The 20,738-nt window shown below is 41.5% G+C and overlaps 1 protein-coding gene across 1 annotated transcript; it reads right to left on the reverse strand.

Annotated features, from left to right (window-relative positions):
• Nucleotides 1-18,555: 18,555 nt before the first annotated feature.
• LOC135150462 (uncharacterized) lies at nt 18,556-19,873 on the reverse strand. Its single transcript, XM_064086773.1, has 2 exons — nt 19,005-19,873; nt 18,556-18,952 (listed from the first exon to the last, which is right to left on the reverse strand). Exons 1-2 carry the CDS (start codon nt 19,871-19,873, stop codon nt 18,556-18,558), a joined length of 1,266 nt encoding a protein of 421 aa, XP_063942843.1.
• Between the last annotated feature and the right edge of the window lie 865 nt (nt 19,874-20,738).

A 20,738-nucleotide genomic window follows, 5' to 3' on the forward strand; every position in this document is an offset into this window, starting at 1 on the left:
ATTTAGTACATTTTGGTTTCAAGCAAAAACAGGGTGGTCATTTAAATTCAGTTCAAAACGGACATCACTTGTATATAAAAACTGATGTTAAAACTCTTGATTTCACAATAGTTTAGTGGAACATAACCAATGTCTAAAAACTCTGTACACATCAGGCAAACATCATAGCTAAAAGTCTAAAAAAACTGATTTTAAATATAAGAGCAGACATCATGTACATCCCAGAAGCGCTGTGTAAGCCCAGTTTAGACATCGGGTTTTAGCCGATGTCTTTGCACAGGTACCTTTAACATCACATGCGAAGACATCGGTCGAATTTTAGATAGACATCGGGTTTTAGCCGATGTCTAAGGTCTTTTTTCTAGTAGTGTCTCCTCGAATACTGAAATATCTGGAAGCTCAAGTGAGAGAGAAGTGCTCTAGAACTAGTAAAGGAAGACTAACTGCTGAATTGCTATATGTTTATCGTCTGAACTTTGCTGCTGTTAGGGACTTGGACTTATCAGCAATCAACCGTCAGCAACCATATCCATTGCCTCCACTTGATCCTGAAATCCCTGAAACCCCTAATGAGCCTGTTGTTACTTACAATCCAACCTCCATTATATTCAAGAAGAAGAAAGATTCTGAGGCTACATCTATACCACTTGAAGATATTGGAAAATTCTCATCAAAGAGCATTAGTCGAGCTGTTGGTGCTGTTAAGTGGTCTCTGGTTAAGGAAGACAAAGGTATACTCAAGAAACTGCTAGATCTTCTGGAGATAAGGAAGGCTGTAGAGACTGTTCACAACACTTCGAGAGTTAGTGCTCATCCATCAAGGGTCATCATGAAAATTGAAGGCGTCGAACTTAATATCACTTTCAAGAAATTGAAGAAGATGTTCCACTTACAGACTTTGGAAAAGATGAAGAAGAATCTTGAGCAACCACCACCTGAGAATACTTTGGAGCAAGTGGCACTGAGTACAATAACTGCCAGGATTGAAGAAATTGAAAACAAACTCACTCAGAAGAAAGAATAAGATGCTGCAAAGAGAAGAGCTGAGCAGTATCTCATCAATTCAAGAGCCAAGAAACTGAAGAAGAATTAGTTCAGTCTAGAGGAACTATGGTTACTTGTATTTACTTTTGAATTCTGGAAATTGTAAGATATAATCCAGACTGTACTTAGTATTATTTCCTGTTTAATTAGTGTGCTTTTTCTGTATTAGTTGAGTTATCCTCTTAAAGGATCTGCTTGTCGAACTCTAACAAACAAATAGGGGGAGATTGTAAAGCATAATGTAACCTAAATGTAATTACGATAACTCAACACAACAAAAAGACAGGAAACAATACGTAAGTATAATACAGGAATCTACAGGTTGGAGATCCGATACGAACAGACAAAGACAATCAAGATATCAGTGACGAACATCAGTCCACTGGAAGAAATTCATTAATATGTTCAAGCCTCAGTGATGAATAAAGCTCAATCAGTTTCTGCTAGCAAAGATTGTCTGACGATCAAGTATCAAAGATCAGAAGATTCCAGTATATCCATTTTGATTATTTATAATCAAGTTAATCGAAGCAACATCAAACCCGGAATGACTGATCATGTATACTATCAAGAAAAAGGATTCAAAGACCTATTTCAGTTCGAGTCGTTCGTGAACCAGACCAATGCACAGGACGTCAGGACATATGAAATTATTCTAAGAATTCGATCAACGAATTTTCGATCAAGTCAATCGAGCTGTTCCAGGAAGAGTTATCAGGAATTGGAATTATATATATATATATATATATATATGTGTGTGTGTGTGTGTGTGTGTTATTAATTGTAAAATTACTAGAATATGAAATAATTCAAGTAATTAAGAAAAACAATTAATAACATACAAACATGAATATATATATATATATATATATAAATTATCTGGGCAAATTAAATGTTATGGAATTTGTCTAAGTGACATAAATTTGTGCCTACACACACTGTTGTGTATCAAAGTGCAAGTTCATAACACTTAGAAATATTCTAAGTGTACAGACATGTTTCCTGTGGCGCAAGTTGTGGTCAAGGCGCAACTCCCCTGAGTCAAAGGAGTGATAATAGTGAATCTCTTCACTGTGGAGCGCGAATTCATCATCAAGGCGCAAGTTCAATTAAACGAAAAAATCTAAGTACATCAGGGCGCAAGTTCAATTAAACGAAAAAATCTAAGTACATCTTATGGTGTACTGTGGCACAAGATGATGATAGTGGTGCAAGTATTGACTTTCTCAAGTCAATGGCACAAGTTTAAGAAAGACTTAGATTTTTTCTAAGTCCCTAGACTACTCTGATTCACTCTATGGCGCGAATTCAAGTTACAGGTGCAACCATTGACCGTGGCGCAACTGTTGACCCTCAAAGTGGCGCAAGTTTGATTTAAGTGGTTTGTTCCTGGCACCAATTCAAATTAACTTAACCATAGTTAATTTGAATTCGTCCAGGATGAACTCGTAACCATGGTTAGATGTTGGAAGCCTATAAATAGATCTTTGTGTTTTCATTTGAGAATAACTACACACTTTGTAAGTGCACACACTATACACATTCTCGAGAGCCAAGTTAAAATATCGATTTAATCGAGAGTTTGTATTAGAGTGGTTGTAGTCTCTGTAGCCGACATACGTGTTGGAATTTATAGCACCTGAGGATTATTTCTAATATAAGAATATTCTCCGACTTGCTGGAGTTTTTTGATTACGATTGATTTAATTGGACTTAAACAGAATTATTCCGCAATTGAATTAAATCGAAGAAATTGGTATAGGCGTATTCAACCCCCCCCCCTTCTACGTCTGATTGGACCTAACACGACAAGAAATTTGGGTTTTATCTACCAATTGGAAATTTGGGTTTTACCTACCTAACAGGTGTTCTGGAAACCAACGCCTAAAACACGTTTTAAGCGTCGGATAATTTTTGACTGACGTAAAAAATGGGTTTTAGGTGTCGGTTGTTAAAAGAGCCGACACTATAAATCAAGAAATTTGATTTCATGCGTCGGTTGTGGATAAAACCGACGCTTGTAGTAGTTTTGAACGAATGTTATAGATAAGACCGACGTAAAAGGGGCGTTTAAAAAGGCATTTTCTATACTAGTGAGTCATATATTTTTAAAGCTGGAACCCCGAAAGGAATTGATTTTTATTTGCAAGGCAAAAGGAGTTCGGTTCCAGACCCTCGAGAGACCGAAGCTTGGACCGTAAAGATTTATTTATATTAATAAAATTTTAAATTAATTAGAAAATTATATTTATAAATGTCTAATAATATTAGATACTTATTTATATAATTTCTAGATTAAATAATATTTATTAATTAAAGATTTTAAGTTGTGCGGGATTAAAAGCAATTCTAAAGAGCTGGATATAATAAGACGAAATAGAGAAAATGAAGAAAGTTAAAAAAACTTTCACATTGTTCAGCGTGTTTTGATTTGTCTTATCGTGAATTATTTCGGTAAGACAATCAATTAGATTGTCTTGGAAGCTTTGTTCAATTTCTTGCTTAGTGGAACACAGCTGCTTTGTCTTGTTGTAATGTTCGGTAAGACAATCTAATAGATGGTCTTATTGATAACTGTGTTTGTCTTACCAAAGCCAGTTTGTCTTAGCCGTAATAGTCTTACCATAACATATAATTGTCTGACCGACAATTATCTTCCCGTGCAACACCTCGCCTATATATATCGTCTGTGTAATTCATTTTGGTGTTGTTCAAATTCAGTACACCAAAATTATTTGTAATCTAATTGTTCAAGCGCTGCTTGCTTAGTGTCTTATTCACAATTTTCTGTGCTTGATCAATTGATTATTTTAATCCCAAAACTAGAATATTTCCAATCAAATTTATTCTATATTATTTAGTGGATATTAAAACTGAACCTTAATTAATTTAATAAAGACTTTCAAGTTTAAATAACTTTTTACTTGAACATTGTTTATTTGATAAATTAAAATATGATTATCTAGTTATATCCAAATCAGATTTACTCCGCGCGAATTTATGATAACTGTATTCAAACCCCTTCTACAATCACTTTGGGACCTAACAATTGGTATCAGAGCGGCTGATATAATCTACCTTATCAGATCCTACACTCACTCTGAAAATTTCTAAAAATTCCAAATAACTTTTTATTCGAAATAATTTTATTCCAAAAATTATTTCTGATCGAAAATTATTTTTCTTTCAAAAATCCAAAGCTTTCCCAAACACTCAAATCTTAAAATATGTCTACCGCAAAAATTAACAGCCTTAAAATTCCACCTTTTGACAAGGTTAATTTTGGTCTCTGGATGAGATACATGCTTTTGTACCCCCGGACGGCGAATAAAAAATATTTAAATATTTTGACGATGGGTCTTTCACCCCCAATGCATATTATCTTAAAACATACTGAAGATGGAGTTACGATTCCTCACAAATGCTATCTAAAAACTCTGTCTGAGTTTCTGTTGAGGATAATGAGCTGATTCAACTGAACATAAATTAACAGCTCATTCTGATTGATTCTTTGAATCGTTTAATGTACAATAATGTTGTTAATTGTACAAGTGCACAGCAGATTTGGGATACTTTGCAAATAATCAATGAGGGATCTGAGGAAGTTGGGAAAAGCAAGAAGGAAATTCTTGTGGCTCAATATGAGCAGTTTGGTTCTAATCCCGGAGAAGGGATTTTTGAAGTATTCATCAGATTCAGCAGTTTGATAAAAAATTTGAATTCGAATGGGAAACACTATGGTCAACCTGAAGTTTTTGCTGATGCTCCCTGAGCATCTGAAGCACAGGATTACAGCCATCAGACGAAGTAGAGACTTGTCAGAGATGTCAGTGGAAATATTCTATGGTGTTCAAAAAACAAATGAGTTGGAACAAGTCCAGATGAAGCAGAGATACAGATGGGGAATGACGGCCAACACATCTATGTCTATCAACAATTCTACTGCCCTCGTAATAGAATCACCTGTTGTGAAAGAGCAGAACGTTGTTGTACCTTCTAAAAGCACCCAGGAGTATATGGTTCCTGAAATAGGTGAAAATAGTGCTCGCACAAAATAAATAGTTTTGATAAAAATATAATAATAATAATTCGTGTGCATGCATGGCATAATATTTTAATTTAGGGAGAAAAAATAAAGTCGTAAAACTTATCTTGAGAAAATTTGTTGATAGACGGTTGTAAATTCTATTCGGAGAAGTGCCAATTTCTTTTGTATTACCTGATCATTTGCGCATATATGTTGCTGCTCCTTTTTCCACCTATATTTTTAAACAAATATCATGACCTACTTTTTTCACCATGTGTCTGTTTCTTGTTTATCCATCTTTATGTATATGGAATCAGCCACTGCTACTGTTGAGCCATTATTGTAAATTTTTCTTGTCGGTGTCTCACTACACCAATCGATGCTTGAAGTTTTAGAATTCCAAACTGCTTATTTGATGTTGTCATGCCCCGATTACTTGTGTAAATCAAAGAAACCCAAAAAGCCTCGGTATAATTATTCGTCCTCCTCAAATAAAAAGTTAATCCTCCCACTGTGGTCACAATAGTTAACGGAGGATTTTGGTTAACAAGAATTTTATGATATTCGTGATTTAGGGTTTATAAAAAAAGATGGGCCGAGAATGAGAGATGTCTCGATTTATCTCGTGCATCGGATCTCATATCCCAAGATGCCCGCATACCTATGTTTTTATAGGATTGGGTCTATCCCGAGAGACTTTAGGGATAAGCTATGTTATATTGTAAAGAATAATTTAACTCGTAATGTAACTGTGATAACTCAACACAACAAAAGAACAAGAAACAATACGTAAGTATAATACATGACTCCACAGGTTGCAGATCCGATACGAGCAGACAAAGACAATCAAGATATCTGAAACGAACATCCGTCCACTGAAAGAAGTTCATTAATAGGTTCAAGCCTCAGTGGAGAATAAAGTCCAAGTATTTTTTGCTATCGAAGATCGCCTGATGATCAGGTTTCAAGAACCAAAAGATTCTAGTATACCTATCCTGATTATTCGTAATCAGATTTATCAAAGCAACATCAAACCCGGAATGACTGATCAAGCATTTTGTCAAGTAAAGAATTCAAGGAATCGCTTCAGTACTAGTCGTTCGTGAACTAGACCAGTGCACAAGATGTCAGTACATATGAAGTTGTTTAGAGAATTCGATTAGCGAATTATCGATCAAGTCAATCAAGCTGTTCCCGAAGGCGGCGCCAAAGATTTGGATTTATATATACATACATAGATATATACATACAGATATATATATATATATATATATATATATATATATATATATATATATATATATATATATATATATATATATATATCTGTGTGTGTGTGGGTGTGTTTGTCTGTGTGTGTGGTGTTAATTGGAGTTACTTGTATTAAATTAATTCAAGTAACTAAAACAATTAATAGTATATATGTATGTGTGCGCGCGCGCGCTACACTAAAGGCGCAAACTCAATTAAAATTGAGTGGATTTGTCTAAGTAAGACTTGAAGTTGCGCCTATACACTTCCACTTAGTGCATAGGCGCAAATTCAAGTCATAGGAGCAAGTCCCTAGTCCAATGAAGGAGAACAGGGAAGTGGCTACACTTGGTGGCGCAAGTTCATTCAACTTGGTTATTTTCCAAGTCAAATTAACACACATGAGACACTGGACGTGCAAATTGGCAACAGGCGCAACCTCACCCCTTCTGTGGCGCAAGTTTACTTTACTTAAAATATTTTATAAGTACAGTGATCACTCCTATGACTCAACATCCTTCATGGCGCAAACTCAAGTTAAATATATATATATATATATATATATATATATATATATATATATATATATATATATGTACATAAAAACTCAACTGGCGCCAACTCAACTCACCTTGGCGCAAGTTTGGTTTTGGTTGAATTGTTTCCCGCGCCAATTCACATTTAACTACACTTTGTTAAATTTGAAATCGTCCAGGACTAATTCAACTCGTCCAGGACCAACTCGTTAACGATGGTTAGATGTTGAAGCCAATAAATAGAGCTTTGTAGTTTCATTTGAAACTAACTACACACTTTGTAAAGTGCACACACTATACACATTCAAGAGCAAAGTTAGAATATTCGAGATATCGAGCGTTTGTGTTTGGAGTGGACTGTAGTCTCTGTAGCCGACATTCGTGTTAGAATTTGTAGCACCCGAGGATTATTTCTAATACAAGAATATTCCTCGACTTGCTTGAGTTGTTTAATTACGAATTGAACAAAATTATATTCCGCAATCGAATTAATCGACGAATTGGTACAAGACGTATTCAACCCCCCTCTACGTCTGATTAGACCTAACATATATGCTGAATTAAATGATCTTAATCTGATATCATCTTTCAGTTGTGATATCTTTCCTGATTTAAAAGATATCGTTTGGAGATTCTCTCCGTCATAGTTAATTCTTTCTTCACTTCAGAGAGAGCATAATTACTTGTGGTCAAGTAATTTATTATTAATCAGTATTAATAAAAGAAATTAGAAGATTATTAGGAAAATAGGCTATGCACAGAAAATGACATAACACGGGGTATTAGTGATTTTATGTCTGAAATAACTACAATTGGTAAGCTTCAGAATAGGATTTTAGTGACGGTGTCATTTTTCGTAGTGTTTTGCCACTTATCTATAATTATATGTTTAATGCAAATTTTGATAGATTTGAGTTTGAAAAGCCTATATCAAGTTAGGAGAGAGATTTATTATAATTAAAGGTGTGGTTGGGAATTCAGGCTATTTTTCAAGGGCGGGGCGGGAAATTAGGAAAGTTTTATACAAAATTCAGGGATCGGGGCGGGGCGGGGATTCGTGTCTCCCCGACCCCGATTGTGTATATACATAATAATATATTTATATATATTATACTAAATTATTATAAATATATCCCATTTATAATATTATTAAAATTAAAGAACAATCTATAGTTTTATTGATCAGTTTTTTTATATTATTATTGTGAGAGGAATTGATACAACACCCCCAGAACTGTATAGCACAATTATAGGGATATTCGTTACAAGTACGTAAAATACGGATAGCTTTTAGGGGCTACCGTTAACATAAACTAAAGAAAAACAAATGTGTTTAGGGGTTGAGCTTGCAAAGGACCAAGTAACGAGGCCGGAATAATGGAATTCGGTCCTTCAATCGCCCGGAAATGTACGTCACAAAGGTTACACGTGCCTCTCTTTAGAGTGTAGAACTCGTGAGTAAAATAAATCCGAATCCGTCCCTTTGTAAGGTGCCTACATACCCTATTTATAGGGATCAAGCCCATGTAGTTCTCGATTTAGGGCTCTGAAGAGATAAGCTCTTATCTCCTCTAGTTTAGGATAAAACAACTTCCTCTTGTAGTTATCTAGCGGTATCTCACTCCAAGTAGGTCACTTGAAACCTTCAGCTTGCATGTATATCCGGTTATATATGAATTATATCCACCGATTTGTAATTATCTCCATAATAGATGTATTTATCCCTCAATTCGTAGACAAATGATAGCTGATATACTCCCAATTTACTTCCAATTCGTCCTCCTGCAAATAAGGAAGAAGAGTCCTGCTTGGAGTCTGCCTGCCGTTCTGTCCAAGAGGCGGAAGCCCTGCCGGCGGCATCCCCTCACTGCAGCCCTATGGCGGCAAGCCAGGATGCACTCAGTGGTAACCCCTAAAGCGCTCTCAGGTGCAACCCCATCCTGATGGAAGCCTCCATTATGCTTCTCATGCAAGTCCGTACACCTTCTTGTACACCTTCAATGGTTCACTCAGCCATGGTGAAGCTTAATACCATTCACCAAATAACTCCAGTAAGCCTAAGTAAAGCCCAAATAATATGATGGGCTATAAAATAAGCCCAGGGAGATTTTATGGCACAACAACTACCCTCCGGTTCCTTGAAGTATTAAATACGAGAGGAACCTAATAACGGTAACCCTCAATTATCCAGCTGCAAGCCCTCGAATCATGTCAGGGGTTAATCGTAAATTATTTCTAAGCTTACTTGGGCGTAGCCCGGTGTAAGAAACAAGAAATAATTAAGATATACCTCATACATAATTATAAAACCAATTATATTAATTTATTGCAACCACCGTAAGCCTTGAACATAATTTCCCGAATTAATCGAAATTATTTCCCAAAATTTTGCTTGAACCTCCGCTAATTTAGTTCTGCCTTTTCAATTTCCCGCGTGTGTCACAACATTTTGTGATAAAGCTGATCTCAATTATCTAGGGGTTTAATTTAAATTCAAATTGATTAAAACCCCCAACCGAAATCCTAATTATTTGGCTAGTTGTAGAGTCCCAACCAAACTCTTCCTCTTCACCTGCCTAGCCTCATCTCGGGAAGCCGTGCATCATCAAGGTTACGCTCGTGCTTCTCCAATCCAGTCGCGCCACCCGGCGTGTGTGTCTCCCACTCACCACTACTATAAATTTGCTCCCCTGAAGCCCAGTTTCACTTTTTATTTTAACTCTCAAATCTTCTCTCTCACACTTCTCTTGCACCCAAAGCGCTCCAGGCGTTAGCTACTCCCTTCTCCGGCAACCACTTCGGCTTTCCAACTACCTCCGACTAAAGGTATGTTTCTTTAATCCCTAGTTATCTTTTTTCTTCTATCATCACTCCGTTTTTGTGGCTAAATGCATACATGATCCGCGCTTGTTTGCTTTTTCTTTTTTTTTTTCAACTGTTCACCTTGATATGCGTGCACACACCCACATTTGACCATCTGAGATTGTTATAGTTGATTGAACTGCCAATCTGTTTTGCATGCCAGTGTAGTTGAATATGTACACTCTTCTTCTGAATGCGCACACACCACATGCTTTGATTTGACCCTCATTTTGTTGTATGGGCTCCGTGACCTGAATACGTCCTTGGTGTCGCTTTGACGCCGCGTCGATTCGAATCCCCAATCGCAACCCTAGGTCACAAACCCTAGGTTCCCAATCGGCCTTCAGAGGAAACCCCTCTTCGACGATCGAAACCCATTTTGTGCTTTTTGTCTGCCTTGGATGCAGTGTTGTGTGATTTGCTTGTTGTACTTGCTTAGCTCGTAGTCTAGAGTAATTATTGAATGTTGATTGTTGTGGTTGAGGTTAGGGTTAGAATTGGGCTTCCCGCTCTTGGTACCCTGCTAGGCTTCCCGTTAGTAAACGTAGAAGGCGAGCCGTCACCCGTAGCCCATACCATTCCCCTTTGAGGGAGACTATCCCCTCGTACCCTGGGGCTTCAACTAGAGCCTTTTCATTCCTACTTCACACCCGTAGGGCTTCACTTTTGCAGCCCAGCCTTTCGCAGACCCTTTTGCTTTTTCTCTTTTCTTTTTTTCTTCGACCTTTTCGTCTCCTGTTGAGTCCTCTGTTTACCAATCCTTTCCTCTTGTAGATGTCTCAATGATCTATGTCTTCTCACTCTTCCCAATCAGCCACCAGCAAGGCTCCCGTGGTCGTGGTTGACACGGGGTCTTCTTTCAGCTCAGACCCTCATCCTGTTTAGCCACTCTTGGGGGTTAGCTCTAGGACTCGCTCCAAGCGCAGCTCGGTGGTAAAGGAGCTCAACTGGACCACCTCTGAGTCTAGCCAGGCGGACAGGACCCCGGATCTCTCGCTGGACGCTGCTGTTGAAGCCGTCGAGGGGAACCCCGAGGAGATTGAACGGGAGGCCGAGGCTTCCGTGGAGGTTGTCGAGCCTCCAACTATTGTCCTGGCCTGTGAGCACATGGACTCCATCATGACTCCTGCTAGGCTGCAATCCCTCCTGGAGTCCTGCAACCCTGGTTGCAATTTGGTGATCCCGAAGCCTGGGGAGAGGTGTCACCATTTCGACACCCTTAAGCCGGGCACCAACTACCCCAACGTCGTGCTCTCCTCCCAGTTCTTCAGGCTGGGCCTGTCTCTCCCCCTCCATCCTTTCATCTTGAAGGTTCTGGTCTACGAGGTCTCCCCCATGCAGCTCACCCCCAACTCCTACCGCATGGCGGTTTGTCTCTACATCCTCTACGACATCCACCATGGGGTGAGGATGTCAGCCTTGGAGCTGGGTTGGTTCTTCCAGCTGAAGCTCACGGGGAGGACCCCAGGGTTCATCTACCTTACAGCCTGGAATACCCATCACAAGAAGGGCATCAAGGGGAACCGCCAGTCGATGTCCGACTGGCAGAAGCTTTTCCTTTACTGCTACAACTGCCCGGTCTACAGGAAGGACTTCAATCTCTCCCCCAGTAAGCCAGCTTTCCCTTTGTCCATTGTCCTGTTTAGCTTTTTAGGCTTCCCGTTCAGTTTCCTTATATTCGCATTTGTTGTAGACATGCCAGTGCAGACTCCTTTGGCGGGAGAGTTCTTAGAACGGCCAAGCATGTGCTGGGACTTTTCACCAAGTTGGGTGATGGCTCCAGCCTTTTAACTCCAGAGAATCTGGAGAGGCTCGGCTTTTCCACTGTGGTGGTTGATGCATCCCCCGTTGATGAGGGGGGTGCAGGTGTCGAAGTGATAGGAAGCCCAGGTTTCATCTTAGCCAGTCATATTGAAATTATTTGCTGTTGATGATATGTGTCCCGTAAATTTCCTGTTATACATCCTGCATGCTTTATAACTTTTATGCCATCTGCTACGCTTGCACCCTTTCATATTTTCATTTACTAATCAAGTGGTCTCTAATCATTTTCTCTGTCTTTCATTCTTGCAGATATGGCTTCCAACATTCCCAGCTTTGTTAAGCGCTCAACCAAGTATGAGGACCTATTCGGGGAGGCTTCCGGCTCCCAAGCCCCTGTTCTTGCCAAGCCAGTATCCCAGCTGCCTACTCCTTCTTTGGAGCAAAAGAAGGCTTCTTCCAGAGGCCGCAAGAGGGACCCCTCTATGGATGTGGAGGCTGGGTCTTCCGCTGAAGGCCGCTCCAGCAAGAAGCCCAGGATGACCCTGGGATGTAGCTCTCCAGCATCCTCCTCTACTCAGAAGACTCAGCTCTTCCAGTGGATGCTCTCCGACCAGATCCCCGAGGCTACCATCCAGGAGTGGGATAGGCTTTCCATTGCTGAGGCTGCCCGAGACAAGGCAGTGGCCAATCCCAAGAGCCTGTTCCCCGACCTGAAGATGGGGGAACATGTTGCCGACACCGCCCGGGTCAACGAAGCCATGAGGGCAGATTTGAAGCAAGCCAGGGCGGATCTAGCTTCCGCTATAAAAGAGAGGGACGCCTACCAAAAGGCTAACCTCAAGTTCAAAGAAGCAGAAGTCAAGGCCTCGCAGGTGAGGAAGAAGGAGGAGATGGTGAGGAAGGGGCTTGAGGAGGAGGTCGATGGCTTGCGCCGGCAGGTCCAGGAATTGGGGCTGAAGGTGAAAAGCCTCTAGGATGCGGCTGCCACTATGAAGGCCGGGAGGAAGGAGCGGGAGGCCGCGATCTTCGAGGCGGGAGTTGCCGCCGGAGTCAAAGACTGTGTAAAGTCTGCCTATCGGTTCTTTCCAGAGAACGATTGGGCTAAACTTGGCCCCGACGCTGCTCTCGCCCTGGAGGAGGCCAAGGCCGATGATGCACTTAGCTCCGGGAGTGTCGAAGCCAGGACGGAGGCCGCAGAGAAAAGCCCGATGCCCTCAGATGAGGTTCCCGCAAAGATTGCGGATGTGGCCGCAGACGATGCTCAGAAGACCTCCTCCTCTCCTGCTGCCCCCTAATTACTCTGCTCCCAATCTATGAATCAAACTTTTATTTTATTTTTTGTCAATCATGAATTTGTGCGTGGCGCTTGCGTCACGAATTTGAATATTTTGGATGAGGGAGCGGGCACCTCCGAATGCTCCGCAAGATATTTGCGATTTAATAGGGACCTCCCCCTGTTGGTGCAGGGAGGAATTTTTCCTCTTTATTTATTCCAACTGCTTTAATTTCCTCATTCGCTTCGTATGAATGGCTTGATGTTTCTTTCGATATTGTTGTATTTGCCGTCTAACCTTCCATGCCAGGTAGAAAGAATGAGGGTAAGGGGTAACCCTTATGATAAGAACGTAGTAAGTTCGATTTCCGGGGTTGCGACCCTTGAAACTTTTTTCATCGGGGTTGTTTCCTTCTTCGAGAATGCGGTTGTGATTACGCTAACTCCCTCATAGTGTAAAAGTATTTAATCTTTCTTTGTAATAATCCACTTTAGCACATGTAAACTTGAGTTTGTTCCTAGAGCTTGATAGCGGGCTTCACACATAAGCCTTAAGTGTGAGCCTTGAGGGATACTCTCGGGCATAAGCCTTAAAGCAATCCCCGCATGTCAGTTTTAAAGTAATCCCCAAGTGTAAGCCTCGAGATAGCTATACGAAGTAAGCCCTAAAGTGATTCCACAAAGTAAGCCTTGAGGGCCTTGACAGGCTTTAAACTCGAAAGCCTTGATAGGCCTTCATCCTCGAAGGGCCCTGATAAGCCCTATTCCAAATAAATGCAGCCTCACAAGCTTGAAAAGCTTGAAACCTTGAAAGCTTTGATAAGCTTTAACCTTGAAAGCCTTGATAGGCTTTAAACCCTGAAAGCCTTGATAGGCTTTAAACCTTAAAAGCCTTGATAGGCTTTAAACCTTGAAGGGCTTTGATAAGCCCTACTTCCAATGAATGCAGCCTTGCAAGCTGGAAAAGCTTGAAACCTTGAAAGCTTTGATAAGCTTTAACCTTGAAAGCCTTGATAGGCTTTAAACCTTGAAGGGCTTTGATAAGCCCTACTTCCAATGAATGAAGCCTTGCAAGCTTGAAAAGCTTGAAACCTTGAAAGCTGTGATAAGCTTTAACCTTGAAAGCCTTGATAGGTTTTAAACCTTGAAAGCCTTGATAGGCTTCAAACCTGGAAGGGCTTTGATAAGCCCTACTTCCAATGAATGCAGCCTCGCAAGCTTGAAAAGCTTAAAACCTTGAAAGCTTTGATAAGTTTTAACCTTGAAAGCCTTGATAGGCTTTAATCCTTGAAGGACTTTGATAAGCCCTACTTCCAATGAATGCAGCCTGGCAAGCTTGAAACCTTGAAAGCTTTGATAAGCTTTGACCTTGAAAGCCTTGATAGGCTTTCAACCTTGAAAGCCTTGATAGGCTTTAAACCTTGAATGGCTTTGATAAACCCTACTTCCGATGAATGCAGCCTTGCAAGCTTGAAACCTTGAAAGCTTTGATAAGCTTTCCTTCCAATTAGTGCAGCCAAGTTGTTGAGTTGTGTTTCCCAAGTTTTAATGCTTTCGATTTCCAATTTTTTGAATTTTAAGCCAAGTGATATTAATGATATGCCTACTACCCCCGAGTTCTTTAGCATAATTACAATTATGGTGGAGAACTAGATGCAATTGAAACCCTAATTACTTTTTAAAGCATACATGAAGCATTCAATTAACAATCATGGTAGGCAAGCAAGCATATACAAGATTTTCATAACAGGAAACTGCGAAATTTTATTGAATCAGATGATAAAAAGGTGTCATAACATAATTTTTTTTTTCGAGGGTGTGAAGGCACCACCCCTCGAGCATCCTAGCAAATAAAGAAAATAATAGCCTGATAATTTTCCTAAAAGCATAGCGATTACAACTAATAAACCACCTTTATTGTCTTGACCCCAAAGCCGAAGCCTATAGAAATACTACCCGGGTGAAGCTACTGGTAATACCTCTTTAAGTGTTGGGCGTTCCAAGCCCGTGGTATGAGTCTTTCGTCCATGTCTGTAAGGTGATAGGTTCCTTCCCAAAGCACTATCTTGATGATATATGGGCCTTCCCATTTTGCACCGAAGGCCCCATGAGCGGGAACCCTCATGTTAGGCATCATTTTTCTTAGAACCAGGTCTCCCGTTTTGAGGGGTTGAGCCCTCACCTTCTTATCAAAATATTTACGGGTCCTCTGTTGATATGCAGCAAGTCTCAACTGAGCTGTATCCTTTACTACTTCAATCAGGTCTAGGTAAAGCTTGTGGTTGACTTCATTATTCTCAGGGTCACAATTATCCCTTCGAAAGGACCCTGCTCCAACTTCCACGGGAACCATGGCTTCACACCCGTATGTTAGGGTGAACGGGGTTTCGTCGGTGGTAGACCTTGGAATGGTATTGTAAGACCACAACACCATTGGAAGTTCTTCTGGCCAACAACCCTTTTTCTCTTCTAGTTTGTCTTTCAGGGTGTGCTTGATAATTTTGTTTACGGCCTCCGTCTGACCGTTACTCTGGGGTGGCGCACCACGGAAAACCCTTTCTTTATACCGAGATGCTCACAGAAATCTATCATTTCATTGTTATCAAACTGCTTTCCATTGTCCGATATGTGCTTATAGGGAACCCCGTATCGACAGATGATTGCTCGATAAACGAAGTCTACCAGCTTCCTTGCAGTGATGGAAGCCAGGGGTTCAGCTTCGGCCCACTTAGTTAAGTAGTCTACAGCGACAACTGCATATTTTACCCCTCCTTTTCCTTTGGGTAACTCTCCAATCAGGTTTATACCCCAAACAGCAAACGGCTAGGGGCTTGTCAAGGTCTTTAGGGGTACCGCTGAGTTCTTATTTGTATTAGAGAACCTTTGGCAGCTATCACAGGCCTTGGCGAAGGCATGAGCGTCTTTGTAGAGGGTAGGCCAATAGTAGCCTTGATGGAGAATTTTGTGGGCTAGGGAGGCACCCCCCGAGTGATTTCCACAAATTCCTTCATGCACCTCGCGCATAATGTACTCACATCTTATCCCAGCAACACACCTAAGGAGGGGTCGATTGAACCCCCCTTTTGTAAAGAATTCCATCATAAATCACATACTGGGCTGCCTTGTATCTCAATTTTCTGGCCTCATCTTTGTCTGCAGGCAAGGTTCCGTTGGCTATATATTCCTGAATTGGGGTTGTCCAAAGGTCAGACTTTTCAATCTCAACATCCAGGACCTCAATTTTAGGGATGCTGGGCTGATATTGGATTTCGAGGGGGATCACGGCAAGCATATATGCATCCCTCTGAGAGCCTAACTTGGCCAGGGCATTTGCATCTAGGTTCTCAGACCTTGGTATTTGCTCTAGCTTGATCTCTCTGAATTTCCCAATTAATTCCTGGGTGTACCGCATGTAAAGATCGGTACGGAGACCCCTAGCTTGGAAGCCTCCTCGGATGTGCCAAACTACCAACATTGAATCACTGTAAACATTCATATTTTCCACCTTCATTTCCAAGGCTAGCCTTAGCCCCGCTATCAGGGCTTCATACTCCGCGTCATTATTGGTGGCTTTAAAGTCGAAGTGAATGGAGCTTTGCAGCTTATGGCCTTCCGGACTGACTAGGACGATGTCAGCCCCGGCCCCATTTCCATTGACAGCCCCATCGACGTACAAGTTTTACCAAGGGGAACAATTCTCGGGTATGGCTATTAGAGACTGAGGTTCAGGTACACATTCCATCCCTTCAACTTCAAAAGTGGGTGGAAACTCTAGGATAAAGCCAGCTAGTGCTTGCCCCTTGATGGCGGTCCTTGGCTTGTACTCTATATCAAATTGGCCTAGCTCAACCGCCCAATTTATAATTCTTCCAGAGACTTCCGGCTTGTGTAAAACTTGTCTGCGAGGGAAGGATGTCCGCACTTCAATCTTGTGATCCTGGAAGTAAGGCCTTAGTTTACGGGAAACCAAAATTAGCGCGTAGGCTAACTTCTCCATGTTCGAGTAGCGGGTTTCAGCATCAAGTAATCTTTTGCTCGCGTAATATACCGGTTGCTGGGCTTGCTCTTCCTCCTTGATTAGGATGGCGCTAATTGAGAACTCGGAAACCCCTAGGTAAAAAATTAAGGCTTCACCCTCCGTTGGTTTTGCCAACAGTGGCGGGCTTCCAAGTTGCTCCTTCATCTTTAGGAAGGCAGCCTCGCATTCTGTCGTCCATTCAAATTTTTGTCCCTTTTTTATGGCTGCAAAGAATTCTTTACATTTGTCTGAGGACTTTGAGATAAACCGGTTTAGGGCGGCAACCCGGCCTGTAAGGCATTGCACCTCCTTTACATTCCTAGGCGACCTCATTTCAATTAAGGCCTTGATCTTCGCAGGGTAAGCTTCAATTCCCCTGTGATTGACAATGAAGCCCAGGAACTTGCCAGATTCGACCCCGAATACGCATTTTTGGGGATTCAATTTCATCTTGTAATCCCTTAGTATGTCAAACATCTCTGATAAGTGAGCTACATGATCATAAGCCTCCTTTGATTTGACTAGCATATCATCCACATATACTTCCATGGTCTTCCCAATCTGGTCCTTAAACATCTTGTTGACCAGCCTTTGATAAGTAGCCTCAGCATTCAGCAAACCGAACGGTATCCCAATATAGCAATAAAGCCCCCTATCAGTGATAAAGGAGGTATGTTCCTGATCTAGCTCGAACATGGGGATTTGGTTGTAGCCTGAGTAGGCGTCCATGAAGCTCAACAGTGCATGCCCCGCAGTGGAATCCACCAGTTGGTCAATTCGAGGGTGCTAGAAGCTGTCCTTAGGGCAAGCCTTGTTCAGATCAGTAAAGTCTATGCACGTTCTCCACTTTCCGTTAGGTTTCTTTACTAACACCGGGTTCGCTAGCCCTTTCCCCACTAATTGGCCTTCTCTTCTGTCTGACTCCCTTTCCGTCTGGGTCAATATTGAGGTGGTGGCACATGACTTCTGGGTCAATCCCAATCATAACCTCTTTATTGCCACCCTCTCGGGGTTGCGTACCCAGGATTTCAGGAAACTAGAAGCTGTGTACGATCTCCAGGTTGATAGGTTATCATAGCACTACTGAAGTCACAAAGTGCCTCGTACTTATTTCCTTGCTTTTTATTTTGGGCTGCCTTTGACTAGCCCCTTCAGAATCACTGTCAGTAACATCTTCCACAATCCCCTCAACCAGGGTTTCAGCTATATCAGTATTTTCCATGAGAGTAAGCCCTCCATGCACGGCATGTGAGGCTTCAAGGTATGGGTCTTCTCCCGGATGTTACACAATAATCACCATGTTGTAGGTATGGCTTCATGGTATACGTCTCTTTCACAAATTTTATCAGAACTTTTCCCCGAGCCTTAATTTCGGGTTCCTCCTCTATCTCCACTTTCTTGTAGCAGCTTTCAGGGATGTCTCCGTCCATTAATTGGATCTCTTTGCAGGCCTTCACTGCGGATTTCAAGGCCCTGTTATAGCATTCTCGGGAGTCAGCCTGACATCCTCGCACACATCCTACCCCATTGGGGGTTGGGAACTTCATTGACAGGTGGTAGATTGAGGTTACAATCCGCGAATCTCTTAAGATAGGTCTGCCCAGGATCCCGTTATAAGAGATGTCTTCATTCACTATCATGAACTCTGCAACCTGAGTGGTAGTCAGTGGTTCCACTCTAAGGGTGATCGGGAGCCTTACCCTTCCAACAATTTGGACAGCATTTCCTATGAAACCGTACAATTTATTGTAGCAGGCCATCATGTCTTTGTCTGCCATTTTCATTCTTTGGTATGCGCTGTAGGATAGGATATTGACAGAGCTTCCGTGTCGATGAGAAGCCTGTGCACATTGACATTTCCAATCACAGCTGTTACCACCAGGGCGTCGCTATGAGGCTGGTGTACCGCGCGTGCATCCCCCTCAGTAAAGGTAATGTCCATGGTCTCCCCTTTAAACATTTTGGGAGGCCTTTCGGACAGATGGCACACATTGGTTAACGGTGGCCCTCGGGTTTCCCGTACGTATCTCTTCATAGCACTGCGCCCCTGGCCTCCCACGAAGGGTCCTCCGATGATCATTCGTACACTACCAGCACGGGTGCTACGGTTGGCTTCCTGGTCATTTGCCCTTTCGACCTTATTTTCCTTGTACTTCTTAGCCTCTTGAGCCAAAACTCTGTCAGGTATTCAGTTCTAATGAGATCTTCTATGTGATCCTTGAGATGCACGCATTCTGCTGTGCCTTATCTCCAACCTCAAAAATATGATCTATGGAAGCTGTCAGAGGCGTGTATTCATGGTATCTTGGTTCCCTAGTCTTCCTCATTGTTAGCCTTGACTTGTCGAAGCCCTGCGTGCTGGTTGTATTCACGCCCGTAGGCCTTACGTAGGGATTCTTTTTATAGGTGCTTCTCTTTTCTGGGCTATAAGACCTATCCCTCTTATTCTTCCAACTGCTACGGCTTTCAGACTTCGACTCCTTCAATTTAGCCAGAGATTCCTCAATCACCTTATGGGGTTCCGCCCTAGCAAAGAAGTCAACCAGGGTTTCGGGCTCCCGCCCTTGCAGCTCCTTCCAGAAGTTTGTTCCAGGCCTTACTCCCGCTATTAAGAAGTTCTTCAGGGTCTCCTTTGACGTTGGCCTGACACGAGGCACCTCTAAGTTGAAGCGTTTAAAATATTCTCTGAGTGTCTCATGTTCCTTCTGCTTGATGTTAGCTAGAGTGTTGGCAGGTGGGGCATAAGTAACGGAAGCCCTGAATTGTCCCACAAACAGCTCACACATTTTCCTCAAAAAGCTGATGGAATTAGCAGGAAGCCTCTTGAACCAGTGGTGAGCGTCATCCCTGAGGGTTACAGCCAATAAGCGACATTTTTTGAGGTCTGGAATCTGGTAGACCTCCATCTCAGTGTCTAACCGGCTAAGATACTCCACGGGATCTGTGGTTCCGTTAAATCGCCGGTCGCCAACCCCCCTGTAGATACGCGGTTGGGGTGACTCCCTGGCCCTTTTAGTGAAGGGTGACTTGACGATAAGCTCGGCTTTCGTCTTCTCATCAGCCTTCACCGTTTTTAGGTCTTCCAGCAGCTCTTCCATCTTGCACTTATTGATAGGTCCATTATTTTGCACATTTTAACTACCTATTTATTGCTTGTTTTCGTATTTTATTAGTTAATTGTTTTGTTTTCAGGAATTTTTAGAGAAATCGAGAATTCAAGAGAAAAAGGAACAAAAAGGTGCAAGAAGGGAAAAAGAGGAAGAAAAAGAAGAAGAAGAAGAAGAAGAAGAAAAAGGGAAAAGGGAAAAGAAAATAAAGACACAAAGACCCTTCTACCCATAAAACCCTAATCTTGGCCTATATAAACATCTTTTTCTCTCATTAGCCACCATCTTAGTTTAACCTAGTTTTTACCTAGTTGTTAGTAGCCTCCTTCATCATCTTCTACATCTAGAATAGCTTTCTCTTTCAACTTGTAATCTCTCAAATATTGTAAACACTTTTCATATATATATATATAAGTTCAAGTTTAGTTTGTTTATCTCTTGCATTCTTGCTTTGTTGAAATTTATGGCTATGACCAACTTTGCCTTCAACAAGTGGATAAAGTGGCATTTATGCCAACCACTTGTGGGTTGAAGAGCCTTTATTTTGTGTTTTGAGTTTACATTTTTACTATTTAGATTGAGCCCCTTTTAATTCTCAATATTATTCTGACTCTACGGTGTCTAAGGACAAGCGAAAGCTTACCTGGCTGATTAAGGTTTGGTGTCTAAGCGCGGAGATTGGCCTCTTGGCAATGCCTGCTCCAAACTGGCCAAACCGGTCCGAATAATAATTGATTTATCGAGTTTTTGGTGGTCCTTACGGTTAGGAGCAAGGTCTAGTTTTTTTTTTATTAGGGAACCCTAGAACTAGGTTTTTCTTTCAATTTTACACCCTTTCTTTTGTGTGTTTTAATTT

The sequence above is a fragment of the Daucus carota genome, chromosome 2 (genome assembly GCF_001625215.2).
Source record: "Daucus carota subsp. sativus chromosome 2, DH1 v3.0, whole genome shotgun sequence".
Classification (NCBI taxonomy): domain Eukaryota; kingdom Viridiplantae; phylum Streptophyta; class Magnoliopsida; order Apiales; family Apiaceae; genus Daucus; species Daucus carota.

Coding starts and splice junctions, on each gene's coding strand:
- LOC135150462 (XM_064086773.1), bottom strand. CDS start 19,873: ATGGAAGAGCTGCTGGAAGACCTAAAAACGGTGAAGGCTGATGAGAAG. Junction 18,953..19,004: donor GATAAGGCACAGCAGAATGC/GTGCATCTCAAG, acceptor AATACCTGACAG/AGTTTTGGCTCAAGAGGCTA.